At 40.8% G+C, this 25,768-nt stretch overlaps 1 protein-coding gene across 1 annotated transcript in view; it reads right to left on the bottom strand.

Annotated features, from left to right (window-relative positions):
* Positions 1–25,768, bottom strand: part of ANK3 (ankyrin 3) — a 192,890-nt gene that overhangs the window by 19,182 nt on the left and 147,940 nt on the right. The window contains exons 30-41 of the mRNA XM_066555067.1: positions 24,571–24,778; positions 23,941–24,037; positions 22,515–22,743; positions 21,808–21,933; positions 20,874–20,996; positions 20,342–20,368; positions 18,533–18,614; positions 7,567–15,252; positions 6,854–6,928; positions 5,889–6,020; positions 4,737–4,880; positions 1,235–1,322 (exon numbers count right to left, since the gene is read on the bottom strand). Coding sequence (XP_066411164.1) covers positions 1,235–1,322; positions 4,737–4,880; positions 5,889–6,020; positions 6,854–6,928; positions 7,567–15,252; positions 18,533–18,614; positions 20,342–20,368; positions 20,874–20,996; positions 21,808–21,933; positions 22,515–22,743; positions 23,941–24,037; positions 24,571–24,778 — 9,017 coding nt within the window. The remainder of the gene's footprint in view (positions 1–1,234; positions 1,323–4,736; positions 4,881–5,888; positions 6,021–6,853; positions 6,929–7,566; positions 15,253–18,532; positions 18,615–20,341; positions 20,369–20,873; positions 20,997–21,807; positions 21,934–22,514; positions 22,744–23,940; positions 24,038–24,570; positions 24,779–25,768) is intronic.

The raw sequence follows: 25,768 nt of genomic DNA, 5'->3' as shown, positions 1-25,768 counted from the left end.
GCTGACATATGAAAATATGCCAGCTGTTTGCTGGCAAGACTCTTACAAAGACAGCAAAGGGAATTCATCTAGCTAGAAATTGATATCTTCTTAAGGAAGCCCTTTTACTTCCAGAAGTGATCTATTTCACTAATTTAACACAATATAAAAGGCAGAAAAACAACACTTGCTTAACAAAAGGAACCACATCAGTAGTAGTTCAAGTGCTTTACAGGATTGAAAGACAATGAATTTGCTGAAATCAATGACCAAATTCCCACTAGACTTGATAAGAGAGTATCTAATGCTACCTTGAACCTTAAAACATCCTGAGTCAAAGATGCAGAGGATGTAAACTGCGGGCAGACAAATGATCACTGTGCAGATAATCCTTCTGTGCTGATTTACAGCTCCTGCAGGCCTGGCTCCTTCAATTAGTGATCACAGGAACCCCTTGCCCAGTGGGCACCAGTAGGGCTGGACAGCACAACACATATTGTCAGTGTTGAAAGGGCAGGCTGGGAAAGCTGGTGCAAGGAAAATGCACTGAGGATAAAGACATAGAAAGCATCCCTCTCAGCAGGTCATTTTACCAAGGATAAGTGGAGTTTGGGGGAATGCAGCACATACATCCCCTCTCCTTCCTCTACAGCCACTGCTGGGACACAACACACAGGACTAGGTGGGTTTGGTACCACCATCCTTACCTTCTTATGCCTTGTAACTCGTCTTTTAAAAAGTCTAGTAAATTAGCATGACATAATATGCTTGAAGCAAGTGTTATAAAAAGTGACAATTCAAAAATTGGCTTATGGCAATAACATGAGCCAGCAGGAAAACTAACAATTATCTGAGGGAAGGCAAAGAGATGCATATGGAAAGGATAACTGCTATAAAGGTGCTCGAAAATAAGAGTAACGTAGTATCTTGATTTCAGATAATGTTTTTGATTCCAGCTACATCTATACTGAGATTAATTAGAAACAGAAATACACAAGATAAAGAACATGAAAAGATAAAGAAACATTACCTGCTAAAGATAATATGATGTACTTCTCAAATGCCTATATCGAGAATGAAACCTGACAAATACACATTTTTAAAGCCAAATACATTTGTGGCCAAATCAAGTTTTTCTTTTACATGTATATACAAGCACACAGAGATGCTCTCAGAGAGCAGCCGCCCGTGCAGTGCTGCTGGTGGCAGCGTGGGCAGCCTGCTGGCAGGCACACTGCAGCTCAGGGGCGCTCACCTCTCATCCAGGCGATCCAGCAGGCTGCCGCCTATCCTGCGCCCCGACGTCGGCGCCTCGGAGACGCTGGAGGAGTCAGGCTGCCAACCTGTAATTGAAGACATTTCGCGTTCTGCTTGTTGAACACCTTTAAGAATTGACCATACTCTTTCTTCCGTCATCTCCTCAGACTCAGCTCCTTCTTCCAGATGAATGTCCTCAAACAGAGACTTAAACTTTTCTGCCGTCATCTCCTCATCAGTACCAGACTTTTCTCTCTCGGGCTGTTCAGTCCTCACTCCTCTTTTACTAGTCTCTTCACTCTGCCTTTGTTTAGCATCTTTGGATATCCCGCCATAACTACCGAGATACCGCGGAAAATCTTTAAGGTCCACTTCCTCCAACTGGCTCTCGCCTAGGGAAATATCTTTAGGTGTTCCTTCTCTAGGCACTGAGAAATCAACTTTGCTGTCATCCAGTGAAGTGTCCTCTTCAGTCACCACTGGCGGGGCTGCTGCTGTACCATCTACGTGTCCCTGGGAGGTCACTAACACGTCACTCAGCCTACTGGGAGTTCTAAGGGGTGACTCTAGGCTAGAGGTGTCGCTAAGGAAATCGTCCTGGTGCAAAGGGGTGGGCGGCACGAAGCGCAACCCAGTGGGAGTTTCCAGTTCCACTTGGATGGAGGGATAACCTAAGGAAGACAGCACATTTGGACTGACTGGGATGAAACATGGAGCAACAAATAAGCAAATGCCAAATGATTCATGGGTTACATAGCGTATGAAACACACAAGGAGGTGCAGGTGTATAAGAACCAATGCAGTTCTGATAGGTTTTGTTACTTTGTCCCAAAGAGATGGAACAAAGAATGAGTACTGCCAGAGAATTTTACAGTGAAGCCAGTACTTCTGACTATTTTTTAATAGTCTGCAAAGTTTTCAGCAATTGCTTGTGCAGCCATTTAAAATGTTTTCAAGCTGTAGCAGATTGTCTTATGGGCATGCAGTAAATCAAATGTGGACAAGGGTGGTTGTCCCTTTACACACAAGACAATCTCTTGCAATCATATTGTGTAAATCTTTATTTCCAAGATTTTTTTTCTTTTTTTAATTTGGAAGTTGAATGAACAGATTTTAAAGACAGCAGTAGATCATAACATAGGACAGCCACTTTTTTGTCAGTAGGTATTCTTTCTAAAACAGGTCCACATTTTTAATATGCTTTTATATAAAAATACACAATACCAGAAATACAGTGTTACTAGCATATACCTCCAATTTAATCACAGAGTTACAAGAATGGACTAGTTGAGGAATGAAGAACAGACATGGATCCTAATGAGGATACTAAAAGATAGTAGATCTAAACACACAGCAGGATAAAAAAACTAAAGTAAGGAAGTTAACAAAGGGATAAAAGAATAAACAAGGGAGAGCTATATGAATATTTCAGGTACAGTGAAGTTATTCGGGTGAGAGGACTGTGGTGAGTAAGGAGATCTTGGTGATCTTGAAGATTGAGGTGATCTTGGTGACATTGGTACAATCAGATACACTGATCAAATAAAGAGAAAAAGAAAAATTGATGAAAACATAAAAAAAAACATACAAAAGGATTAAACTGAATATACACATAAAAAAATGGCAACAAAACCTTAAGTTCGCATTCTGGCAAATGAGGTTGGGCAACCTAGGAAAGGAAAAAATACATGCTGTGGGGTTAACTGGCCATTGTGCTGCCTGCAAGGGGAGGTGCATCAACAGGGACTGGGGCTTTGTTTCCTGAACCAGCCGAGAGAAAGGCAAAGGAGGTCTGGTCTTGGTGAGGAAAGGAAGCTTGAGGAAGGTTCAGAGAAGAGGAGAGACACAAAGCAACTGCAGAGAAGCGCTTTTTTCATAAAAACATTGATGCTACTATTAAAAGGCTCAAGCAACATTTCAAGAGAAACTTTCTTAAAATGTCAACAGAAAACTATTTCTGTAGTGCAATGATTCAATGACCAGCAATGCTGCTCAATAATGGAGGTACACTGAGCTCATATGCTCTGAAGAAAAAAAAAATCTTACTGAAATACAGAGAAAGCCAAAACATAATTGAACAAATTACAAAAACCAAAAGAAATGCTACTTACAAAAAAAAAAGTCTTATTTAAGGAGCTATTTATAATACAAGCAAATAAAATCACAGTAATAATCCAGTGCCTGTTACCTAACATTTGAAAGAAGAAAAAGTCAACATTTAGCATCTTCAATATACTGATAAATAAAAAGCACTTCCATGGAAATTTTGTTTTACAAGAAGAATTTCATTTTTGCTTTTAATCTGACACAAATTTAACCTGCACAGTTCTGCTATCATTTGATACAGCTTTCATGAGGAAATTATTACACAACTTTACCCATTAGCAGGCTGAAAAATATATTCACTCATGCACTAAAAAACCAGTTTCTTATTTTTCTACTGCCATTAGAGAAATGGTCCAAGTGAAAATCATAAAGCAATCGATGTTCCCAGGTCTCAAAGAGGCTTGGTAGTAAAATGCACATTAATTTATTCCATGCAAATACTATGACCTTTTCCCCCCTTGTTCTTCTTTTTTTTTTTTTCCTTTAAGAATTTTTACTACTACATATCTAGACAAGAAGCCAAAGAATACACATATTTCCAGGTAAATTCTCAAGCATTAAATACCAAGTACATAAAAAATAGACATGGGCAAGCCTCAAAGGACAAGTGTTGCAGGAGAAAAGCTTGGTCTTGTCAAGTGACCCTGAGGCTGGTGGGAACCAGTGTTCACTCAGGCACACATCTGTGGGACTGCACTTAGTGTTTGAGATATTAATGTGCAAGCTACATATCCCCAAAAATGACCTGGATGCAGGACTGGAAGGTGTACTAAGGAAGTTTGCTGTTGATAGGAAACTGGGAGCAGCTGTGGACACCTCCCAGGCAGGGAGGGCTGGGCAGTCACCAGTCATACAAGTTTAACAAAGACAAGTGCTGGGTTCTGCACCTGGCATGGGCCAACCCTGGCTGTGTGTACAGGCTGGGGAATGAGAGGTTGGAGAGCAGCCCCGTGGAAAGGGACCTGGGGGCCCTTGTCAGTGGGAATTTGAACATGAGCCAGCAGGAAGCTATGTCAGGGGAGGTTCAGGCTGGATGTTGGGAAGAGGATTTTCACCCAGAGGGTGGTCAGGCACTGGAACAGAGGAGTGCTCACAGCACCAAGCCTGCCAGAGTTCAAGACGTGTTTGGACAATGCTCTCAGGCACATGGTGTGATTCTTGGGGCTGTCCTGTGCAGGGCCAGGAGCTGGACTCGATGATCTTCATAGGTCCCTTCCAGCTGAGGATATTCTATGATTCTATTGTATCATGCTTTAGGAGAGGAAAACCCTTTTACACATTTTAAATTGTTGTTCCTGTAGAACTTACAATCTTTCTTTAAAGTCTAGTTTATACAACATTATTGCATTATTGGGCATGTCACTGAATTAAATATGACTACAGAATTCAATTACCATCAATGGGATCATGAAATACGTTATTTTCATCTGCAAAACTTCTGGTGCCTGAAATATTTCCATAATCAAATATTGGTCCTTCCAACAGGGTCACAATATCTATTCGATTAATTTTTGTCAATACAGAAGTTAAGGCATCAGCTGAAAAAAAAAAAAATCAGAAAAAGGTTCAGCATTGCAGAACTGTGTGATCATTTTTCTCAATTACATTCACACTGCATTACTTACAAATTGCTGTCATGTCCCAATGCCTTTGGTTCTAGCAAAGCCCAGCATTTGTCTGAGCAGTCATTCAGTTGCCTACTTACTCAAGACACATATCTATGATGAGTCTACACTTTCTCCAAGTACAATTATATTACATCACAAAAGCCACAAAGAATGTCAGACAGTTCTTAAAGAACATATTTACTTACTACTGATACAAAATATCCTTTTACTGGAGTGTAAATGGAGAGTAAAAATCCTGTTACCATTCTCTTTTGAGGCAGAATATGCAGTCATGTAGGTAATAATGCCTATAAGGCTATTCATGTAGTACATCATGAAATCTCATTTACAATAATCCTGTTGTGAGAACACAGTAATACTGGAAATCACTTCTACAGTGAAAGAGATCAAAGGAGACTCAAATGGTGTGTAGGAGTTTGTGGATCAGAGAAGGGTAATGAACACCATTCACACCTCACAAAAATCAACCCCTCTCTTTCAGTTTGAGCAATTCAAGTGAAATGTACAGATGATAAACTCATAATCATCAGCACAGAATCAGCGTCTCCATCACTCCTCATAGGAAGAAGTTTAGTCTTTTCCTATGACCAGCAAATTAGTGAGACTACCTAAATTTTCCAGGCAGTCATTTCCACATTCCACATTCCTTGCTATTGGAAAGTTTTGCCTATTATTTTCTTTACTGGAGCTCAAGTTCATTACCTGTCCCATCAATTATGGATGTGGAGAACAGATCATTTCCTTCTGCATATATATAGTGAATAAATATGACATATGTCTGACTCCTGGTAAAAATGTAACTGAAACTTCTTTTTTCATTGATGGTTTGTGAAGGACATTCATAATGTTTTCTTCAGCTTGGCAACAGATGAAATGGACTACAACTTATAAACAACAAAAGTAACTACTTGAACTTACTTGTAGCATTTTTCCCATCTCTGGTAACCCATTTTTTTAATAACATGAAGCTTTGAGCAATAAGAGAATTTGGGTTTTCTACTCGGATTTGATTTATTTCATCCACAGAAAAATTCAGTTCTCTTGCCAGTTCTATAAAGACAAAAAAAAGCAAGCGAGAAAAGAAAACAAACCCCAAAACACCAAAGAAAGCACAAATCTCTCAACTGCCTTGTCAAGCTTAAAATACTAACTTTAGTAGTTCAGAGAGACATCAACAAAACTCCCTGACACAAACTTTACAGATAACAATGAACATGGCATTATATCCCCATACTTTAATTTGCTAAGACATCATTTTGAATTTCAATCATCTCTGGGAGTGATTATCACACTTCTACTCAGTAAGCCACTTACACATGATGAAAAAGCCCTCCCCGGAGATTGCCTCATCACTGCTAATTTATAAACTCTGTTAATTTCCTCTGATTGTTATTCCCCTGGGAGCATCCTGTGCAGCTCAGCAGTGGTGCTGTCATCACCTGAGCCCTGGCAGAGCTGGCTGCTGCAGCTGTGAGCCCAGGAAGGGCAGCTCTGCCCACCAACACAGGGGGCCACAGGTGGGCAGAGCCTCCAGCAGAGACCTGCCTGGTTGCTGGGCTCCCTGCAGCCAGGGCTTGGGGAAAAAACTGCAATCCAGGGAGAGGAAACACCCCAGGAGCAGTGCTGAGCCCAGGCAGGTAGAGCCTCTCAGCTCCTTGGGAGAACATCCTGAGAGGAAAGCCATTTAGCTATTTTCTCTTTGATTTACTGAAAGACCAAGGAATAACTTCCTATTAGGCATCTTTTGCCAGCAATACATGGTGTGTTTTGGGAAGCTGTGAATTTGGGAGAGCCTGATGCAGTCTTGCTGCATCTTTTGGTAAAAGAATATCTAAAAATGCAATAGCAAAGACTGATTTCAATATTAAAGCAGAAAAGCTTACCTGTCCAGCTAAGTCCTAGGTGATCAGCTACAATTGCCATCCTTATATCTGTCCGTTCACATGGACTCTGTGGACCTGTGATTTACAATTTCTCAATTAAAAAGGTTTTGCACAGAAAACCACAATACCGGATAATAGTTTATTATAAATAATAGCTTTAATTGACTAAGTTGACAGTGCTTATATTGTATACTAGAATGGTTGTGTGACCTAATAACCTACAAAACAAAATTTTTTCACAGCTTTTAGATTTTCACCTGTGTAAAGCCAAAATGTAAAACTACATGATGTTGTGTAATGAAACCAAACATGCTGACAATCTATCTGTTAGACTGTAGACAAGTTGTTCAATTACTGGTGAAAACCACCAAGGCCAGATTATTGTCTATTTTCTCTACTTTGACAGAACAAATATACTGTCACAAAAGACATGTTTCAATTTCTGAGTTACATCAATTTCTGAGTTACATGAATGTCTTTGGCATGCTTCACTAGCTTTCTACAGTACAGAATTTGTTTGAAGGAAGAAAAAAGAGAATAAGACAGCACATACAGATGACAATGACAGAATGAAAACTACAGTTAAGTCACTCCACAGGCAATCACAACAGTTCATGCACTAGGATCAACAAGTTGAAAGTTTTACAAACTAGGCTTGATCTCCACGAGGTGAGCCATGAGAGCTCCAGAAACCTGACTGCCTTCATTCTCACCAGTCCTCTTACTCCTCCTCCTCTCACTGTCGGCCTTTTCAATCTTTGATTTTATAGATGCTGCCTCTGTTCTCATGTCTCTAGCAGACTTCGGTGTAATGGAAGGCAGGTAAACTTGAGTAGCTTCTGATAAGGATGTGTTCCTTGATGTACTGTCTTCTTCATCATCAGAGACCTCTGACTGCATCTTTTTCTCTTCATCAGAAAGACGATCCACAAGCTTTAATGTCTCACCACTAATTCCCTTAAAATATTCAATAGAATGTTTACATACCTCCCTAAGCTGATTTTTCTTTACTTTAACTGTTGTCATGGTGACGGAGGTAGATCTTACCTTTACTGGTAATTTAGAAGGAAGTTGTTTTGGTTTTTCTTTCTCTACCTGCTCTTGTTTTGGCAGGGCTGGAGTTCTTCTAGCTAGATTACTCCTATGTGTGTTTTTTACAGGAATCCTAGACCTTGCTTCTAGACAGGGAGAAGAATTATTTTGTTTTGCTTTGTCAGGCTTACTAGCCTCTTTTGCTTTGCTCCCTGTATTGCTTTGGAGATTATTTTGGGAAAAGACTTGTTTTACTGAGCTGGCCTTTACAGGAAGCTTTGATTTTCCTCTAGCTCCTACCAACTCTGTTGACTTTTGCTGCTCTCCATGTGGCTTTTGCTTATCTCTTACTCTGTGTCCTTGTGTTGTCCCTGTACCTTTTCCTGAAGTGCTTTTCGCTTGATTAGCTTTCTGGAGGGAACATTTCGGTTCCAAATGTTCTTTTAGCACTACATTACAGGTAATATCATCTGTAGGGACAGCAGATGAATCCAAATTGTTGTTGTTATTAAAATTATCTTTTGGAAAATCAGTGTTTTCTGTTTGCCTACAGCTTGTCTGGCTAGAAGCTGAACTCGCAATCACTGCTACAGTTTCATTTTCTAATCCCTCACCACTTGGCATCACAGCTTCTATCTTATCTGTCACTTCGCCAGGGCCATCTTTCTTCAGAGTCATGGTGGAAGCAGAAATTCCCATTTTAATTGGTGTGCGCAATTTGGGATCAACTTTGGAAGCGTTTACTGCTGCCGATGATTTCTCCAGTGAGTTACTACCAAGTGTTTGTTCCATGCAATCTCCACTGGCCTGGATGCCGGGCATATTTTCAACTGCTGTTGTTTCTACTGGTCTCTCTAGGTTTGTTTCTACAGTGCTGTCCCCTGCCTGTGGCTGTGTGATGGCAGTGACTGTACTTTTATCCCCTTCCCCCTTGTCCCCTGACTTCCCTTCAGAAGTATGCTCACCAATCTGAAAAAATTGGAGTCTTTCTTCAACAAAATCCCTCTTGCTCATGTCAATTGCACCACTGCGAGTCATCTCAAACATCTTCCCCTCATGAAATGGGAAGGGGTTGGGCTCGCTAGTTGGCGTACTCTCATCTGTTGGAGTTCTGGCTGGTGTTGTGTCAGGTGTTGTTGCTTGAGATCTGTCTTCCACTGCCAGACCAAATGGCTTAGCCTCATCCTCCCTCGATTTAGTCTCAAACACTTCATCGTCACCTCGGTTATTCGACCACGGGTCAAAATCTAGACTCTTGGTGGCCACAGTTTTGAAAGGTGTTGCGAATTCTTCATCTACTTTGTAACTGAAATACGAGTCAGGAAATACAGTCCTGTCAGGGTGTCTGCCTTCCAAAGAGAAAAACTGTGCCCCTGACTTCTTATCGCTCTTATCTCCAGCTTTGTCAGAAGATGGACCTTTGGAAGGTGTCTTGTCTTCTTCAGGGCCTACCTTGCCTTCCTCCTCAATGACTTCAAGCTTACTCTGGCTAAAGCAGCGATCAGTCTGCTTTAGAATGCCTTCTGTAGTCCATACGTCCTTTTTGGTTTCAACTGCCGGACCTGCAAGTTTAGAATCACTCTCAGTTAAACCATCATCTTCATCTTGCAAATCATAACCGTCCAGAGAGTCAATCTCTGTTGCATCGGTATCATGGGAGAATTCTGCAGTGGTTGCTATGGAACACTCTGTGACAGACTGGTCATTGTTACTCCCATTTTGCACTACATCATTCTGGGGTGAATCAACCCCATTGTCAAACTCATTGGGTTTCCCAGAAGTGGGATGTCCTAACTCTTTCTGTTTCTCAATCTTTTCAGGGGCTTTGGGTTTTGAGGTCTCTTTCTGGTCATCTTCCAGCTCTTTCAGTTTGAACGTATACTTTTTAAGCGGAACGGGCTGATAGAGGGATTCATCATCACTGGAGTCACTGACATCTGCTCCCGGTGGCACAGGAGAAGGTGGCTGCACTCTGATGACAGGTTCAGCCAGTTGGCACTTGTCGTGTTCATCTTGCAAGTTCACTTCAGTCATCTCCATCTCACTCTCAGTGGAATAATGAGGCTTCTTTTCTGATTCACCTTGATCTGCATCCAGTGGTGGAGGAGGAGGGAATTCAATATAGGCAACTCTGTTACCTTTGGGTCTTTTGTTAGAGTCCTTATTTATGAGATTAGGTAATGTTTTGTCAATCTGTGGTTCCTCAACCTCAGCCTGTTTCACAGATGTTGACTTAGCCTCTGCTTCCTCCTCTGACTCCTCAGACACCTCAGGTATAGGGCTGGGCTTGCCTGGGATATAAGCTATTAGTGAGTCAGGTGTTTTAGATGTAAACTCGTAACTCACTTCCTCTGAACTTGGTGTTTCTGGTGTTAAAGGGCTTTTACCAGAGCTGTCTATAAAGGACACTTGTTCTAGCGTGTCATCCTCTGGACTACCTTGTGGAGAAGGAGGCTGTTTTTGCTGCCTAGCTGTGTAAAATGTCCCCCTCGTCTCTTGTACTGTCTTACTTTCCTGACTGACAATTTTTTTAATACTACCTTGTTGCACCTCTTTCTCATATTGCTTTCCTACTTGAACAAAACTGACATAAACAGGTAGAGTCTTAATTTCTTTTACTCCCTCAGTGCTCACTAGCGGTGCAACTTTATTCAAGTAATCACTGGCACTGGGGTCAGCTATGTCACTCGAAGGAAATTCCTTTCCTGGGCTACATTCTAAAGAATCTGGTGATTTGCTAGGGGATAGCTCTGTTTCCTCAGCAGGAGGACTTAGACCTATTGAGCTCTGCTGCTTGGTAACTTTTCTGATTTCTGAATGTTTTATTTTTTCATCTTCCACATAATCAATCTGCCTTTCAACTTTCTCCTGAATCACAGCTGACTGGGATACTTTAGCTGAAAGTTCATAAACACCATCAAGCATGGCTCTCTTCTCCTCAACAATTCTGACTGGGATATGGGACACAGCAATTTCTTCTTTCCTTTTGGATATTTTATCAGCCACTTCACCATTACGTTCCCCCTCCCTGACAACAAATTCTCTGTATAAAACCCTTTTTGAGGGGGATTTTACAGTCAGTTCCTTCACTTCTTCTGAATGGATTCCATTTGAGGCCACTTTGTGCTCTGTCACAGTGATAAATTCACTTTTTTGGTCAGTTTTAGATTCAGCATGATCAACATGGTTTTCTTTTACTGTATCTGGAACCAGCACATGTGAAAGCTTTTCCTTCTGTGTTTTATGGTTAGAAGTTCCAGGACTTTCCCACGTCCTATAGATTTTTTTGTCCCAGTGTCCCTTCGCTGTTGAGTCTGAGCCATACGCCAGGTCTTTTGCCCGTGGTTCTGAAATGCATTCTGGCACGCCTTTCCTCATCTCAGTTCTTTGTGTGTCTGAAGCACGAGAGTCTTCCACAGCTTTCCCTTTACCTGGAACAAGGTCTTCCTGTATTTTCACCTCTTTCTGTAAAGCTGTGCTCCCATCAATGACCTCTATTTGCTTTGCGTGCTTCTCTCTTGAATAGGACTGATACACTGGTAACTTACTTTCTTGCAATTTTTTAACTGGAATTTTGGACTGACCATCCAGCTTTTTCTCTTCTTGAGCTACGTCCTTACTTCTGGGACTTATACCTTGCTCAAATTTAAGCCTAATGGAACTGAGCTTTGATTGCTTCAGCTGAAATCCAGTCTCAGGCACTCCAGTCTGCTGAGCACTTCCTTTGTGTTCCATAGTTCGTTTAGAGTCCTCTGCAGGTTGCACATATATCCTTTTTTCAGGGCTGCTGGGCAAACTGGATGCTTTCCTTTCATCCACCTTGGGAAAGCACTTCCCATCATGTGCATACTGCTTCACCTTACTCCATTCATCCCCAGATGATGGCAATTCAGAGAGCAGAACTTTCTCGGGGCTGCTGCTGGCAGAGCTCTGGCTAGAATGTATTTCCTTGCCATTTTTTTTATGCTGCTTTTTCTCTGGAGACTGTAGCTCATCATTCAACTTCTCTGTTTTATCCCGAAAAAACTGGGATACTTCAGTCAGTTTTTCTTCTGCCTCTTTAACAGTCCTGTCCACCCTGTCTTCATATATCAACTTTTCTCTACCTCTGTCTAATCTGTCCTCAGTAAAGCGCATCCACATTGCATGTTTGTGACTACTAAGATCTCCAGTGTAGTGTAACACTGTCACTTTATCATAATGATCCTCCTTAGACATTTTACCTACACCATTTTCAGATACATCTTTATAGATTTTGGAGAGAATCTCTTTTTTGGGGGCAGTAGCTACTTTTTCTCTGCATCGTTTATCAGTCCCCTGTAACTCTGCACTAAGGGGTAGAGCATGGTCAGTAACTGACTCCTCAGTATCAGAATGAGACACATCTAGCTTTTCTGAAAGAAGCATTTTCTCAGCAAACCTGTAAGACTCCCCTCTTAGTTCTGACAACTCATCATCATGGTATTCTACTGAGTGCTGACTCAAAAGCTTCAGTGTTTTGTAAGAGTCATCAGACATGAGTTGAGCAGAACTAGGGCGACTGTCTTCTTCCTGGGACACGGGAGTGTTAACTCTAGAGGATTCCAGATAAGAAGGAAGTGACTCTTCGGCCGTGAGCTCCTCTTCTTCTTGCTGACCTTGTTCATCTGAACAAGGAAAAGCATCATGTTTTTCCAACTCTTTTAAGTTAATATCTCCCCGAGGTAAGTCTTTCTGATATACATACATTTCTTTTTCTGGATGCTTTTTTGTTTCTCTAATAATGACTTCAGTAGGTTCAGCCTGATTACCTTGTTCAATATGGACCTCTATTATTCGCTCCAGTTTGGGTTTCATTTTGCTGTCCTTCTCTGCATGTTGTGGTGAAGTTTCAGCAGACTTGCTAACATCGGACGTTACTGATGATTTATGTTCAAACAGACCTGCCAGTTCTTTGGAAGGGTCACGTCCAGACTGAAAGGCTTTCATTATGTCATGAACAGACATTGTTTCCTCAATTCTTTCAGAGGTACTTTCTGTGCATGGAGGTTTATGATAAACCATCCTAGTTGTTGTAGTGATATGAGTTTCTTCTTTTACTCGGACACCTTTACTAAGGACGCACTTATGGTCGTCCTCTTCACTGCCACTGGCTTTCATTTGAAAAGCTTTAACCTTCTCTTTAATGGACCCAGAGGGTTTTTGCTCCAGCTCCATAAACGTAGGGGAAGGTTTTGAGGCTGGTAGCTCCTCTGCCTTCTGCTCTGGAATATCTTCCGAAGATGGTTCGTAGCTGCGGATGACATGAACTACTTCAGTTCTTGTTTCTGTAATGACGGGAGGGATGGGCACATCGTGGAAAAGTGGTTTTGGCCCTGTGCTTTCAGCACTTTGTGGGGCAGAAGGTGTCTTTTCGCTCCTTGTTTCAAAGCCACTGTCAGACAAGGGACTTTTATCTTGATCATGTTGAGAAAAGTCATCTGGAGATTCCAAAATAGTGTCTGTTCCAAAAAAGGAGTCTGCAATTTTACATAACTCCTTTTCCGATGTTGAAGGCCTCATGGAGGCTGGAGGCATTTTAAGTTTATGTTCCTGCAAAGCGATGGCTGGTTTTAAAATGCGCTTTTGTCTCTCTTCACCTTCTTTTTTCCCCTCTTCAAACTTGTACTTTATGTTTGTTAATGAACTGCTACCGATATCATTCGCTAAGTAATCAATAACTTTTGACAAGCTATAATCCTTTTCCGACATGGTTTTGGTTTTAATTTGAACCTTCTCTGGAACAGATATAGGAGGGCTTGTCAAAGCTTGCTGTCTCGCTTCATCAATCTCCTCTGTACTGAACTCTACCCAGTCATCCTCAGACAGGTGTCCTTGATCACTTTTGGGTACTTTAGCCGACCCTTTACTTTCTAAACACACATCCTTTTTCAGAATCTCACTAACTTTTACTAAGTCCTCTTTCACTTTCTCAACAATTTTAAAGGGCTCTTCATCATCAATTCTACCCTCTTTTGGTATGTCAGGTTGGAACGGCTTGTCCTCTGCGACATCTGTCTGCAATATCGCAGTCATTCTTATCAGATCCTCTTTCATTTCAGCAACATCTTTCAGTATCTCCTGACTGGAGGATAAGGAAGATGGTGTGGACAATTTGAGAGCAGAGGGTGCTAAAAACAAGGATGATTTTATTGGAGATGAAGTTCGAGTAAAGGTAGGCTGCGTGCGCGCCTCTGTAGTCAATGTTTTAATAGGTGACAGTAACGCAGCGGCTGATTTTGTAAGTGAAGACGACTCTGGGAGCTTCTTTAATGCTGGTTCAGACAAAACATTGACTACAGAATATACTGGCACTGTTATTGTTGATGAAGTAACAGATGAGGTAGTTGCAGATATTGACCCAAGGGCTGTGTACAAAGCACCTGCAGGAGGAGTTCTCATTGACTGGAAAGCTGATGGTGCTGAAGACACAAATGACCTGAGTGGAGAAAATGACATTGTTGTAGCTGTTGAAAACACTCTCTCAGCCGTGTCAGCAACTGCGTTAGCAGCACAAGTTGCAGAATGTGCAGCTGCAGAGATCTTGTCTTGAAAAACACCTGCAGCTTTGGATCCATTTATTAAGTTGGCAGAAGATGGGTATTTCAGAGGTGACACAGACCCATTGAGCAATGGTACGTCTGTGTGCCCAGCTACATGTTTTGCTGGCGACGAGAGAGACGAGGCCATCATGACTTTAGTGGATGAAACAGCATCAACTGCTGACTTAGCAGGTGACACCACTGACTTTAGAGGGGACGATAAAAGTGAGGATGCTGATGTGATGACCGATTTGAGTGGCAAGCTCGAAGAGTACATGTTAATGCTGGATTTGGGGGATGCTGGAGGCGTCATGGTTATGGATGATCTCTCCAAGAGAGATCCTGCTGTAGTCACTGGAGATGTCCGAGAGGGGAATGTGGTAGTGGAGGCCAGCCCTTTGAGACTGGCAGCTTCTGTGACTGCGGGAGCTCTTATGAAAGAGCCTGAAGTGACCTGCATGTTGTAGGGAGGCTGAGAGACCACAGTTTTTATTGGCGAAGAGATTGTCCGAAACGATCTAATCGGAGATGCTACATCACTAACAGATTTAACTGAAGACGTGGTAGAAGCTCCTAACGTGGATTTGATTGGAGAAGTAGAAGAAACAGACCATATTGATTTTAATGGGGAAGCTGTAGGAGTGTTAGAGGAAGAGCTTGATAAGGAAGTGAAGCCTGATTTGGTTTGCCCAGGCACTGTAATTGGAGCTGTTGTCCATGACTGATATGGCCGTGTTGAAAAGAATGGCTTGTATGAGTAAGTAGCAGGTAGGGATCTTGTTGCTCCTGCACTCCGTTCAACTGTTTCTTAAATTGTTAAATTAAAATCAAACATAAAAATCAACAAAAATGGTTGAAAAACAGAGAGACCAGAGAAGAAAATTGGTCAGTAAACGTTGTAATATTACAAAAAGTAAGTACAATTGTTTGCATGAGTTGGGATGAAAGAGGCAAAAGAAGATTTAAAAAAGGAAAGAAAAAAATTAGGAACAAGCCATATACTGATAACTGGTCCAAACCAAAAAGCAACATGAAATGGAAGACAGAAAGCACATAGCAACCAAATCTGCAAACAATGGAGAACAGAAAACACACAAAAGGAATCCATAAGGTAAAAATAAAGCCACATCAAAATTTCTTCTCTTACTTCCTATTGACTTTCTGATGTGCTACTTCTGAAATACTCATATCAGCTTTATTTTGCCTGTTTAGGTATGTCTCTGCTTTGTGCAACTATTAGAATTATCTGTTTAATAATTTCTATTGTTGTTCTGTTCAGATTTGATCCTACACAAAAATATAAACTTGCATAAAATGACATTATGTAGCTAAAATATTTTTTTAAACCGCTTCAGAACTATTTCATGCAGAAACCAAAATTCCTTTAAGTGACAGGCAATTGATGTGCAAACTGTGAAGCAACTGGAATAAATTCAAATCTATATCTTCCATGCACAATTCGGATATGCTTCACACTCACAAAGCCAATAAGAGCAAGAGCTTTTCTGAGTCAATATTTAAAAAAAAAAAAAAGAAAAAAGAAAGAAAGGAACATATGCATTTGTTTCTCATGCAATATTCCTTTTGTCTGATAAAAATTAAAGTAAAACTTTTCATGAAATGATTTTAAGAAGCATATGTCATAAATGAAATATGGCAAGTATGATGTAGTGAGCAGGCAAAGCAACTGAATCAGTTTTTATTCATGCACAAATGTCATGTCAGAACGAGCACACAGATTAATCCATTTCATATGGTGTATTAAGCACAAATACGTAAACCTTACAAAATAATTTCACAAGAGGTCATTAAAAGAAGAGTACACTTTTTCTACAAGATGTAGTGTCTTGGTACCTTTTGAGGAGATTTCTTGTATCAGCTCAAAGACAGACCTGTTCAACTTTACAGTTCTCAAAAGGTAACATTAGAAAAGCAGTCAAAGAAAAATAGATTATGAAATAAATTCCTAGCAAGGACAAACCTGTTAAATGTTATCATCCCCCAGAACTCTCAGCTTATTCATAGGCATTTTGAACAGAATTATCATCAACCACATTTTGCATCACAGGAGGCACTCATGTCAGAAAGTATTTCTGGGAATCCCATTACACAAACATATCCTCTGATACAGCAATAACATTCAGAGAGTTGACACTGAAAGCAACTTCGAGGAATTTTTTTTTCTTTAAAGTTGGAATTAGAAATGGAGCTAAAATATCCAAAGAACTTATTCAACATACCTTTCTCTGAAGTTACACTAATAATTTGTCAAACCTGCTTGATCTGTCTTATAGACAGGCAGTAATGCACAGTGAAAGAAGCTCAACAAGGCTACCACTGAACTGTTGCAGCACACACACTCCTATAGAATAGTGAATATTCAGTGCACCACAGGTCCATATCCTGCAAGGAGAAATGTGCTGGTCCTATAGAAGCCAATCAAAGCCCAGAAGTCAGTGTGGATGGCTGGTGATACTTCATAAAAACATTTATGTTGAAGAGAGCTTGAGTACTAGGCCTGACTGGCACAGACTGAATCAAGAAATGCCTATTTTCCTAACTACAATATTTTAAATTGGAAATACACCTCTCTCTCCCCACCCAAAAAAAAAAAAAAAAACAACCCAAAATGTACTTCATTAAACCAACTATTATGAAATATTATAAATACTATTATTTATTATGAAGATTTAATTAGCAGTAGCTGCTAACATTCACCAGAAGTTCATAGAGTCTTGAGTTCAAGAAACCAACCCCAAAATGATTCTGAAAAGAGCTAATAACTTGTTCAGCAGTTAGTGTTAGGACATGTCTTTACTGGAACCCCACTGCACCCTCACTAGCTGGTCTGTCACAACTGACTGGAGAGGCAAGCAAACCCACAGGCTGCCCTCCTCACTCCTTTTTGTCTGTCACATCACAGATTCAGAGACATTTAAGATGCTGCTTCTGTGCTCCTTTTTGCAGTTGAAGAGCTAAAAAAATCTGCCAATTTTTTGCAAATGAGACTTAATGGACCTTTGGTGAATAAATAATACTTTTTTTCCCTCTCAGTGACGGGGGGGGGGGGGGGGGAATTGTGAGCGATATACACAGTCATCAAGCTTCTTTCCAGCAATTTCATTTTCCCTCTCTCTCAGTTCCCATCAAGCCTGTGACAATACCTTAACAGTCCATCAAGATGTCTCAGCAGATCTGATAGCTTCTTCAGATGTTATATGCTTGGAGTCTTCTTCCCGGCCTGAGAAGTGTAACATATTCTGGAGCACATCTGATCCAAAGAAGCCACAGATCTTATAGGATAATTAAGCAGCAGCCATCCAGTGGGAACTCCCAAGACCCGATGAAGTTTGTCTATGGATTTTATGGAATTATATCAAAGGGTCTGTCGCAGGGTAGCAACTGAGAAGTCAAAAGTGGGGGGAAAAAAAGGCAAGAAAAAGCCTGGAAATGGGGAACAATAGCAGTTGACCTTAGAGAGGAGAAGTGAGGAAGAAAAGCTAAGCCAAATACATTATTGTATTTAACTGGGGAGGAAAAGAATGCCACAGGTCTGGCCAAGGGGAACATGTTTAGGAAGAAGCAATGTGTGGTGCCAGGGAATAAAAAGCATCTGCAGGGAACAGAGGAAAAAGGGAAGGGGAGGAGAAAGAAGAGGGAAAATATAAAATATGAGAGACTCTATTTTGGCTAAACAACTAAACATTTAAGTGCTTATCTGAGTGGTTTCTGAATTTTTGTTTGGCATTCTGTACTACAGCATCTTTGTCTAATGCTTCAAAGGGGAGAAGAAGAGACTCTTTTGAAAGCAATTTGCAATCCTCCTACTCTGGAACTACATTGCATTTTTAAAAACTATTATATTTTTACTTAACTAACACACATAATTTGCCAGTCAGGATTCTTCAAGCTCTCACAACACAAGAGTTCACAGACCATCCAAGAGTTTTGTTTTAGACAGGATTTTTTTTCCTTTCCTTTTTTTTTTCCCCCAGAATGACACCAAATACAACGTTTATAGAAAAAATGTCTCTTCTTATGAACAATCACATCTACATGGTTTAGTACTTTGGTAAGAGCAACTCACTCATTCCAGGCTCAGTCAGATAGCTGTAGCGCTTACGTAAAGCAAGGGAGACGAAGTTCTGGCGCCGGTCAGCCTTCTCCGTCTGCAACGAAACACAGCAGGATTTAGGGCTGGGGAACCGCTGCCTCCATCTGACCAGACCAGTCCTCAAACCTCAGCAGGATGGGCCGCTTTTCGTGGCACACAACCCCAGAGGGGAGAATGGGTGCTTCCATTCAGCTTCAGGATGGCATGCTGAAGCCGAATTTGGGCGAGCAGGCAGGGAGGGGGCAGAGGCAGCCTCTGTTCCTGGGTGCCGTGAGATGAGTGCCAGGCACTGCCGAGCAGGGAGCGTGGCTGCACAGAAACCTGCTGTGAGTGACCACCCTTCTGGAGCAAGCAGGGAGGGACTGCAACCCTACAGTGAGCCCTCAGGTTCATTCCTCTGCTCGTGAGGTAGAAGAGCTGAGATAGCAGAAGCAGCTCATTATCCTGCTTTAAAGTACCTCCATACTGTCTTACTGCATTATCACTTAATGAACTGCTTCACACTACTAGAAATGGTGTGATTTTGTTCATTCTCTGTAAAATAAACCACCTCTGGCTAGAAACAGGAGGTCAACACAAAAGACTACAGGTACAGACAAAACATTCATAAGAGTGAGTGACCGATTGAGTATTCCCCCCAGACTAGCTTGTCCCAAAAGCACACACACCACAATGTACAACTGGGCTTTAAAGTGAATACATTAAGGACAAAAAAAGGCATGGGAGGGGATTTTTTAATATGCACAAAATGCAAAGATGTGGATTAGAAAGCAGACTACTCTTGTTAACTAATAAATTGCCTCATAAGTTGCTGAGTTCAGAGGGATAGCTGCTAGTGTGGTGTCTTTAATATTAACAGTCCTTCAGAGATAAACTCACTTGAATATATGGCTAAAAATAAACTTTGTTTAGAAAGAGAACTCTTATTATAGCTATATAATAGCTCATTGGAAACAAATTCTATGGAAGTAAAGTGATGTTTTTGCTATTATTATTTTTAACATGTAAGGAATGCTTTGGGTTGCATTGTTTGGGGTTTTTTTTAGCTACTCTAACCAGCAGGTGACAATTGCTATTTACTTGCCACCAGGAACAGAAAAAAACATTTCTGCTAGGTAAATTGGAAACACCTATGTAGTTTCCTTTACAAGATGATCTCATCTCTACCTACCTCTAATGAGTAAAACCCACTCAGTTTTCTGACAATCTAATGTTGCAGTTTCCATGAAACAGTGGGGTTTTAAGCTGCAAATATCTGAGGTTCATTTGAAAATAGATTAGAACAAAATATTTAGAAATTGTTCTTGGCTGGTTTGCTTTTTTTGAAAGAATCCAGTTTATTTACAGAGGTAAGATATTAAAGGCCACTATTGTGGCGTCAGCAGTACCTTTTTCCTTCTCAGAAATACAAGTTACCATAGCAATGTCAGTATTACCTCAAGAGGTAAAATATTATCCATTAAACTCCTCTTGATTTTGCCAAAATTTGACTACTTCTGACAGTCATAAATAGATCCTTTTCAAAAAGAAAATTAGTTAAATTTTAGACTTCTTTTATTCAATGCTTGGTTTAATTTCATAACTTATAATCATGGGGTTTTCCACATTTGTGTAGCTCTACTGTTTTACAACAGCTTATCAGAAGCTGAGGATGTGGTTACTTTTCTGTAGGTATCATTTCAACGCCACCATTAAAAATAGTTGTTTGTTTTTTTCTATAACATACTACTTTTCTTCACTAAATCTGAAGGAAATAAAAACAGAAGACAGTGTGTATATTACCTCATCATCTTGATCTGACTCTGTTTCCTTTTGGTCCCAAGATGCATTGCAGAGACAAGGAATATTATAATGGACAGCAGGGAAAAGAATATCAGGATATGAAAAGGACCAAATTGGGAGCACAAAATGCAAGCTGATTTATAAGGCAAAGCAAATCCAAAATGTCAACACAAAAGAAAAGAAAAAAAAAATCTTACATCCAATGCAAATAAACACGTGACATTACTGAAAGCATAAACCTATGACTTGCAGGCTGAAGCATGAGCTGTAAACAGAATTGTAAAAATTATAGGAACTTGACACCACAGTAACAAGAGACTTTTAAAGCGTTCTACATACAAGAAACCAATAAAACATACATTTTCAAAGCCTTTATCATATTCCAAAGCATTCTCATTACTGACAGTTCACAAGGTTTCTTTATGACTAGCAGGAAATAAAAAAAAAAAAAAAAAAGAGAGAGAAAAACTAAAGGAACAAAAACAAATCCAACCCAGCCCTAAGAAAAATGTTTACTTTTCCAAACAAATACCTTTTTGTGTGCTGGCAGAGTGATATTCAAGTTGCAAACAGCTGTTTGTGGCAGTCCTTTTGTAGTCTTTGGTTCTTTCAAAAATGATAATCGACCACAGGGTTCCTGGCTGGTGTCTCTTACCTAAAAAAGAAATTTTGCTTCAGCATAGTAATATGTAGTAATTGAGGCATTAGTAAGATGTACTAATAGTAATATAGTAGTAATAGTAATATGTAGTAATTCAGAGTCCTCGAGGAGGTTTCTGGAACAGTTTTCAGAATTCTTTCTACAAGGAGCTTTCTAGTGTGTACAAAACTAGTAATACCAAGCTGGAGCTCAGCCTGAGGTGCTGAAGGAGAACATGTGTTACTGTGAAAGAGTTTTAGGTCAGCCTGAAGCTCCCTGATGCAAGACAAGGTGCTGAGTGAGCCCAACCTGAGAGTTTCGTACTGGGATGTTACTGACAGGCACTGTCTGCCCACTGCATTTTATTCTGCCACCTTTTCCTCTTGTGTTTACCAAAATGCTTAACAACCTCTCCAGCAGGGCAGCTGTGACAAGGCTAAGGAAAGTGAGCACCATTCCTGGCCATTTAGAGATGAACAGTTTGCACACACCTTCTGAAGGCTGCTCTGCGGTACAGGATGTTATTGAATGCATCTCCTTTGCTTAATCCCTCAGAAATTGTGACCTACTGGTGAATATGTGAGGGTTCCAATTTGAGATATGGCTTTAGTAAAAGGCTGTCAATCTGTATCATGGGTATTCTGTTCCCGGATGTGCCAGCAGTTCTGCTGTGGCTTCAAGCAAAGCACCCTCTCCATGTTATTCACATATTAAAGAACTACACTTACATCCCAGGGGCAAGGTAGTCCTGTAGGGCTGAAAAAGGGAAGTGGGACTGTGGGAAGGGAGGGAAGCAACAGGATCATTTATTTAGTTTTTGTTTTACCTTGATAGAGAATGGCAGTCTATTTTCTTTGAAAGCATAAAAATTAAAAACAAGCTGCTGTCCTCCTTTAGTCAAAGGGGCCAGATTTCCATAGCAATCAACATAAATAGGTTTTCCTTCAAGAACCTATCAAAGCAAGAAATAAAAGTCAATAAAACCTCTTTTAATAGTAGATTCATGCATATAAACATCACGATTTCCCCCAACATCATTCCTGAGTTTAACACAAGTCCCACTTGGTTACATTCAACAACAAATTAGAATATCACTGTGCATTATGGCAAGGTATTATGAGTACAGGCAGTTTGGAAAACCACAAGCCACCTGACTGGCTTTTCTAAAGTAAGAGTGTGTAATTTTCTTAGAGAAATATTAAGTTAGTGACTCTGATTTCACCATAAGCCAGTCCTACTCATGCCTGTGTGCCTACAGGGCCAATGAGAAGGAATTCCCTCCGTCTGCAAAGCCCAGCCAGGGCTACTTGACAGCAGTGAGGGCAAACCCCACTGCACACTGCTCTGGGGCACCCACAAGTCCTCATGCTCCTCCAGTCTCATCCTGTTCTGTTCTTCCTTTGAGAAGTTTCATGCCACAGCCTTGCTGTGAACCTTTATTTAACAGGGCTTGTGTGGCTTTTGCAGGAGCTGCTGCTACTTGGAAAACACACTGCCCACCTACAAGGAGGAAGCCAGCTGCAAGGAATGTACCTCAATGTCTTTGCTCCTGGCAACTTCCTCAAAGTTCTCTTGTTGCTCCAGAGTTTTGTCCACTTTGTCGTCAGTCATGCAGAAGCAGCGCAAATTGGATTCCACGGGGTCATTCATTTTGGCAAATATCACAAACTTTGCCATGTAAGGAACACATATTAATTCTCTGTAAAGCTGTGTTGCCAGCCCAACAGTCTCTAGTACTTGGTGGCAGTCTGCAAGCCAAAATCTGAGTGGGGAAAAGCAAACCATTAAATCAACTTTTCATTATGCTCCAACAATTGCTTAAGGCCTAAAGAGAAACTGTGTCCTGTATCCTTGGTCATTTTGCATGTGTACTGTCCTTGCAAAATTGCCAGAGCTGTAATTCTTCTTCTACTCTCAGCACAGGTTTAACCATCCAGAAATGGGAATACCTGGCAATGAAATGCTGACATACTTATCTAACCCTTTTCACACTGGTGTCTCATAAAACTATCTATCTGAAGGCTCATTTGAAGTCAAAGTGAGGAAATTGAATTTCATGTGACCTTCTTTAATTTCCTGTAATGTGCTGATGCTTCACTATACATTTGATTTGCTAAAACAAACACCTTTATAACACACACAGCAAATCACATCTATTCAGGCTGAACCAAATATGCCCATTTTAAGTTTCTGGTGAAGTCTCCAGAGACAGGTAAGGGTTCCTTATTGCTAATTTCTCACCTTATGATTAAGAATTTGAAGACAACTATGATACAAATTATAAATAATTTATACTTTGTATCAGTCTTTCCCACAATATTTCAGCCCTTATCTATTTGGTTTTCCAGCAATTCTCTCTCTTTTCATAAAGGTTTTTATAGTTGCAATGTCATTTACTGATTGATAAACTCTCTACCTTCTATGCCATGAATTTTCTTCACTAGTATTTGTACAGATCCTGGTAAATGCCTCCATTTAGCATGTAAGTCCATGAAGTCCATCAAGCTTAATTTCAACATAATTTTTTACAAAATATATTTTTGTGAAAGCAATTAAATATATTTTTCAACTAAAAATCCCACAGCCAGAAATTAAGCATTTTTAAATTTTTAAACAAACACATTTTTATGAATCCCCACCCCCCTTTTTTTTTTTTTTTAACGGGATGAACATTTTGAGCTTTCTTCCTCTGTTGCCATTTACAGAAAAACCAAAGCCCTGTGTGGCATGGCAGCCTTCAGAGGAAGAGGCTGTGTGCCTGCCAGGAGCCCCTGTCGCAGCCAGGCCAGAGCTTTGGGTGTGTGGGACGCTGATGGGCAGTGACACAGCAGCATCTGGGCCATCCCCGCTTCGCCAGCCTCCTGAGAGGCTTCCAGAACGCCAGAATACAACCCCCCAGCCAGGTGCTGGCCAAGGGAAGGCACACCTGAGGTGCAGCTGACAGGGTCTGCTCCCATACCTGGCAGAAACATTGGTGGTGAAGGAGACGCAGTCGTTGGAAAACGTCAGCGGCGTGGTGCCCGTGATATCCTCCCACTGCGCGGGCGAAGTGCCTCCTGTGCAAACACACACCAGGCAGGTTTCCTCTCAAACACTAGGCACACACAGACTGCATAAAGAACATCTCTATCTCCACACACTGAAAGAGAGCCTAGACAATAATGTTCTCCAACAGCTCAGCTCCATGTTATCATGGAGCATCAACAACGCTACACGGCATCACACGTTGCACAACAAAAAACAAAGATGTAAGCAAAGAACATACCTACAAGTCAACAGCAACCCCCCCCCTTGATATCAACTAAGACAGAATTGCTTCTGCAAGCTACTTTTACTGAAAAGCACGTTTAACAACCAAGACTGAAATTTAACATGCGTTGGGAGAGTACTTTTACAATGGGACCAGATACAAAGCTCAGGGAACCAGCGGGAGCCTTGGAAATAACCTCAGCTGGCTTTGCTCAGGAGAACTGACCTGAGCCCCAGTGGCCCAGCATACAAGGTCCCCTTACTGGAATGCAGGAGTTTTGAGAGTGAGCACAGAGCTGCTGCCACAGCAACCTTGGCAGAGAGCAGGGTTTTCTCTAACCTGTAATGCTACATAGGAGTCGAAGGCTGGGAGTCGTGTCTCCTTTGTACCCGTTGGTTACTCCTTCTCCTGATGGAGGTGGCACAGGAATTGTCATGGTTATTGGCTTATGGAATTTTCTTCTTCTTGGCTCCACAGTGACAATGGGACTGAATGTTGCTTTGTTTCCAAGGATTTTTTTGACAATCTCTTCTGGAACTGGTTGAGCCTGTCAACATGGGGAACATACTTAAACTAGAGCTACAAACTGTTTATAGTCATGCAGAATTATTTTCTAAATGATAATTCTATTTTCTTTATATTTTCTGTAGAATTTTCTTTTACCCCAGGAAACCTTCTCAAGGGTGATTATTAGCGAAATTCATGTTTGGTTTTTATTCAACAACTTACTCCTGATTTCCTAAATGCTAAATGGTAGAGCTACACTATAAATCTCAGAAGGTTCCCTGCAGTATTTGCTGAGAGTTTTTCAGAGCATGTTTGGTTTTGCTCTTAATTTGCAGTGATTACTAACATTACATACAATTTCAAAATGCAAAACCAGGCCTATTTTGCACTTGAGAAGTGCAAACTAGACACTGTCTCCTGGAGGTGATAGACAATTCTTACATCTCTGCCAAACACAGATTCATGCTCTTGAGGAACACTGCACTCCCAACTGACCTCTGTACTCAGTGCTTCCTGTGATTATTAGAAAGAAATACTTGTTTGGGTCAAATCACAAAGAATGCATGAAGTTAGAAAAGACTTAGAGGTAAATTTCACATTTTCTACAGTCAAAAGTGATAGACATGGCAATGGGAGTTTTCATCCATTTGCCATTTTAATTTTTTTAAACTTTCATGTCTGTTTCAATCAGGCTGACCCATGACTTGCTATAATTCAAATTGCAGAGTGCACTGATATGCAGAGAACATGCAGTTACACTGCAGCCTCAGCAGTCACAACACTGCATACAGAGCTGTCATACTCCCCTCACACTGGAGAGCTCTGGCAAGGCAACTGCATAACCAGAACAGCACAACTTCCATTTTCTCAAGATTAACCATCTGGAGATGTGAAATATCTTTAACAGAAATGTTTCAGCGTGAATTTCAAGCACTGCAATTCAAACCAGCATCTCTTTTTCATGAACCCATCAGACTTTTCATACTATAAGGGAATTTTAAATGATAATGAACTGAACTCAAAGATGCCT

This window comes from Molothrus aeneus, chromosome 8 (assembly GCF_037042795.1).
Source record: "Molothrus aeneus isolate 106 chromosome 8, BPBGC_Maene_1.0, whole genome shotgun sequence".
Classification (NCBI taxonomy): Eukaryota; Metazoa; Chordata; class Aves; order Passeriformes; family Icteridae; genus Molothrus; species Molothrus aeneus.
Note: the sequence above shows the minus strand (reverse complement) of the source record. Positions and strands in the feature narration are given on the sequence as shown.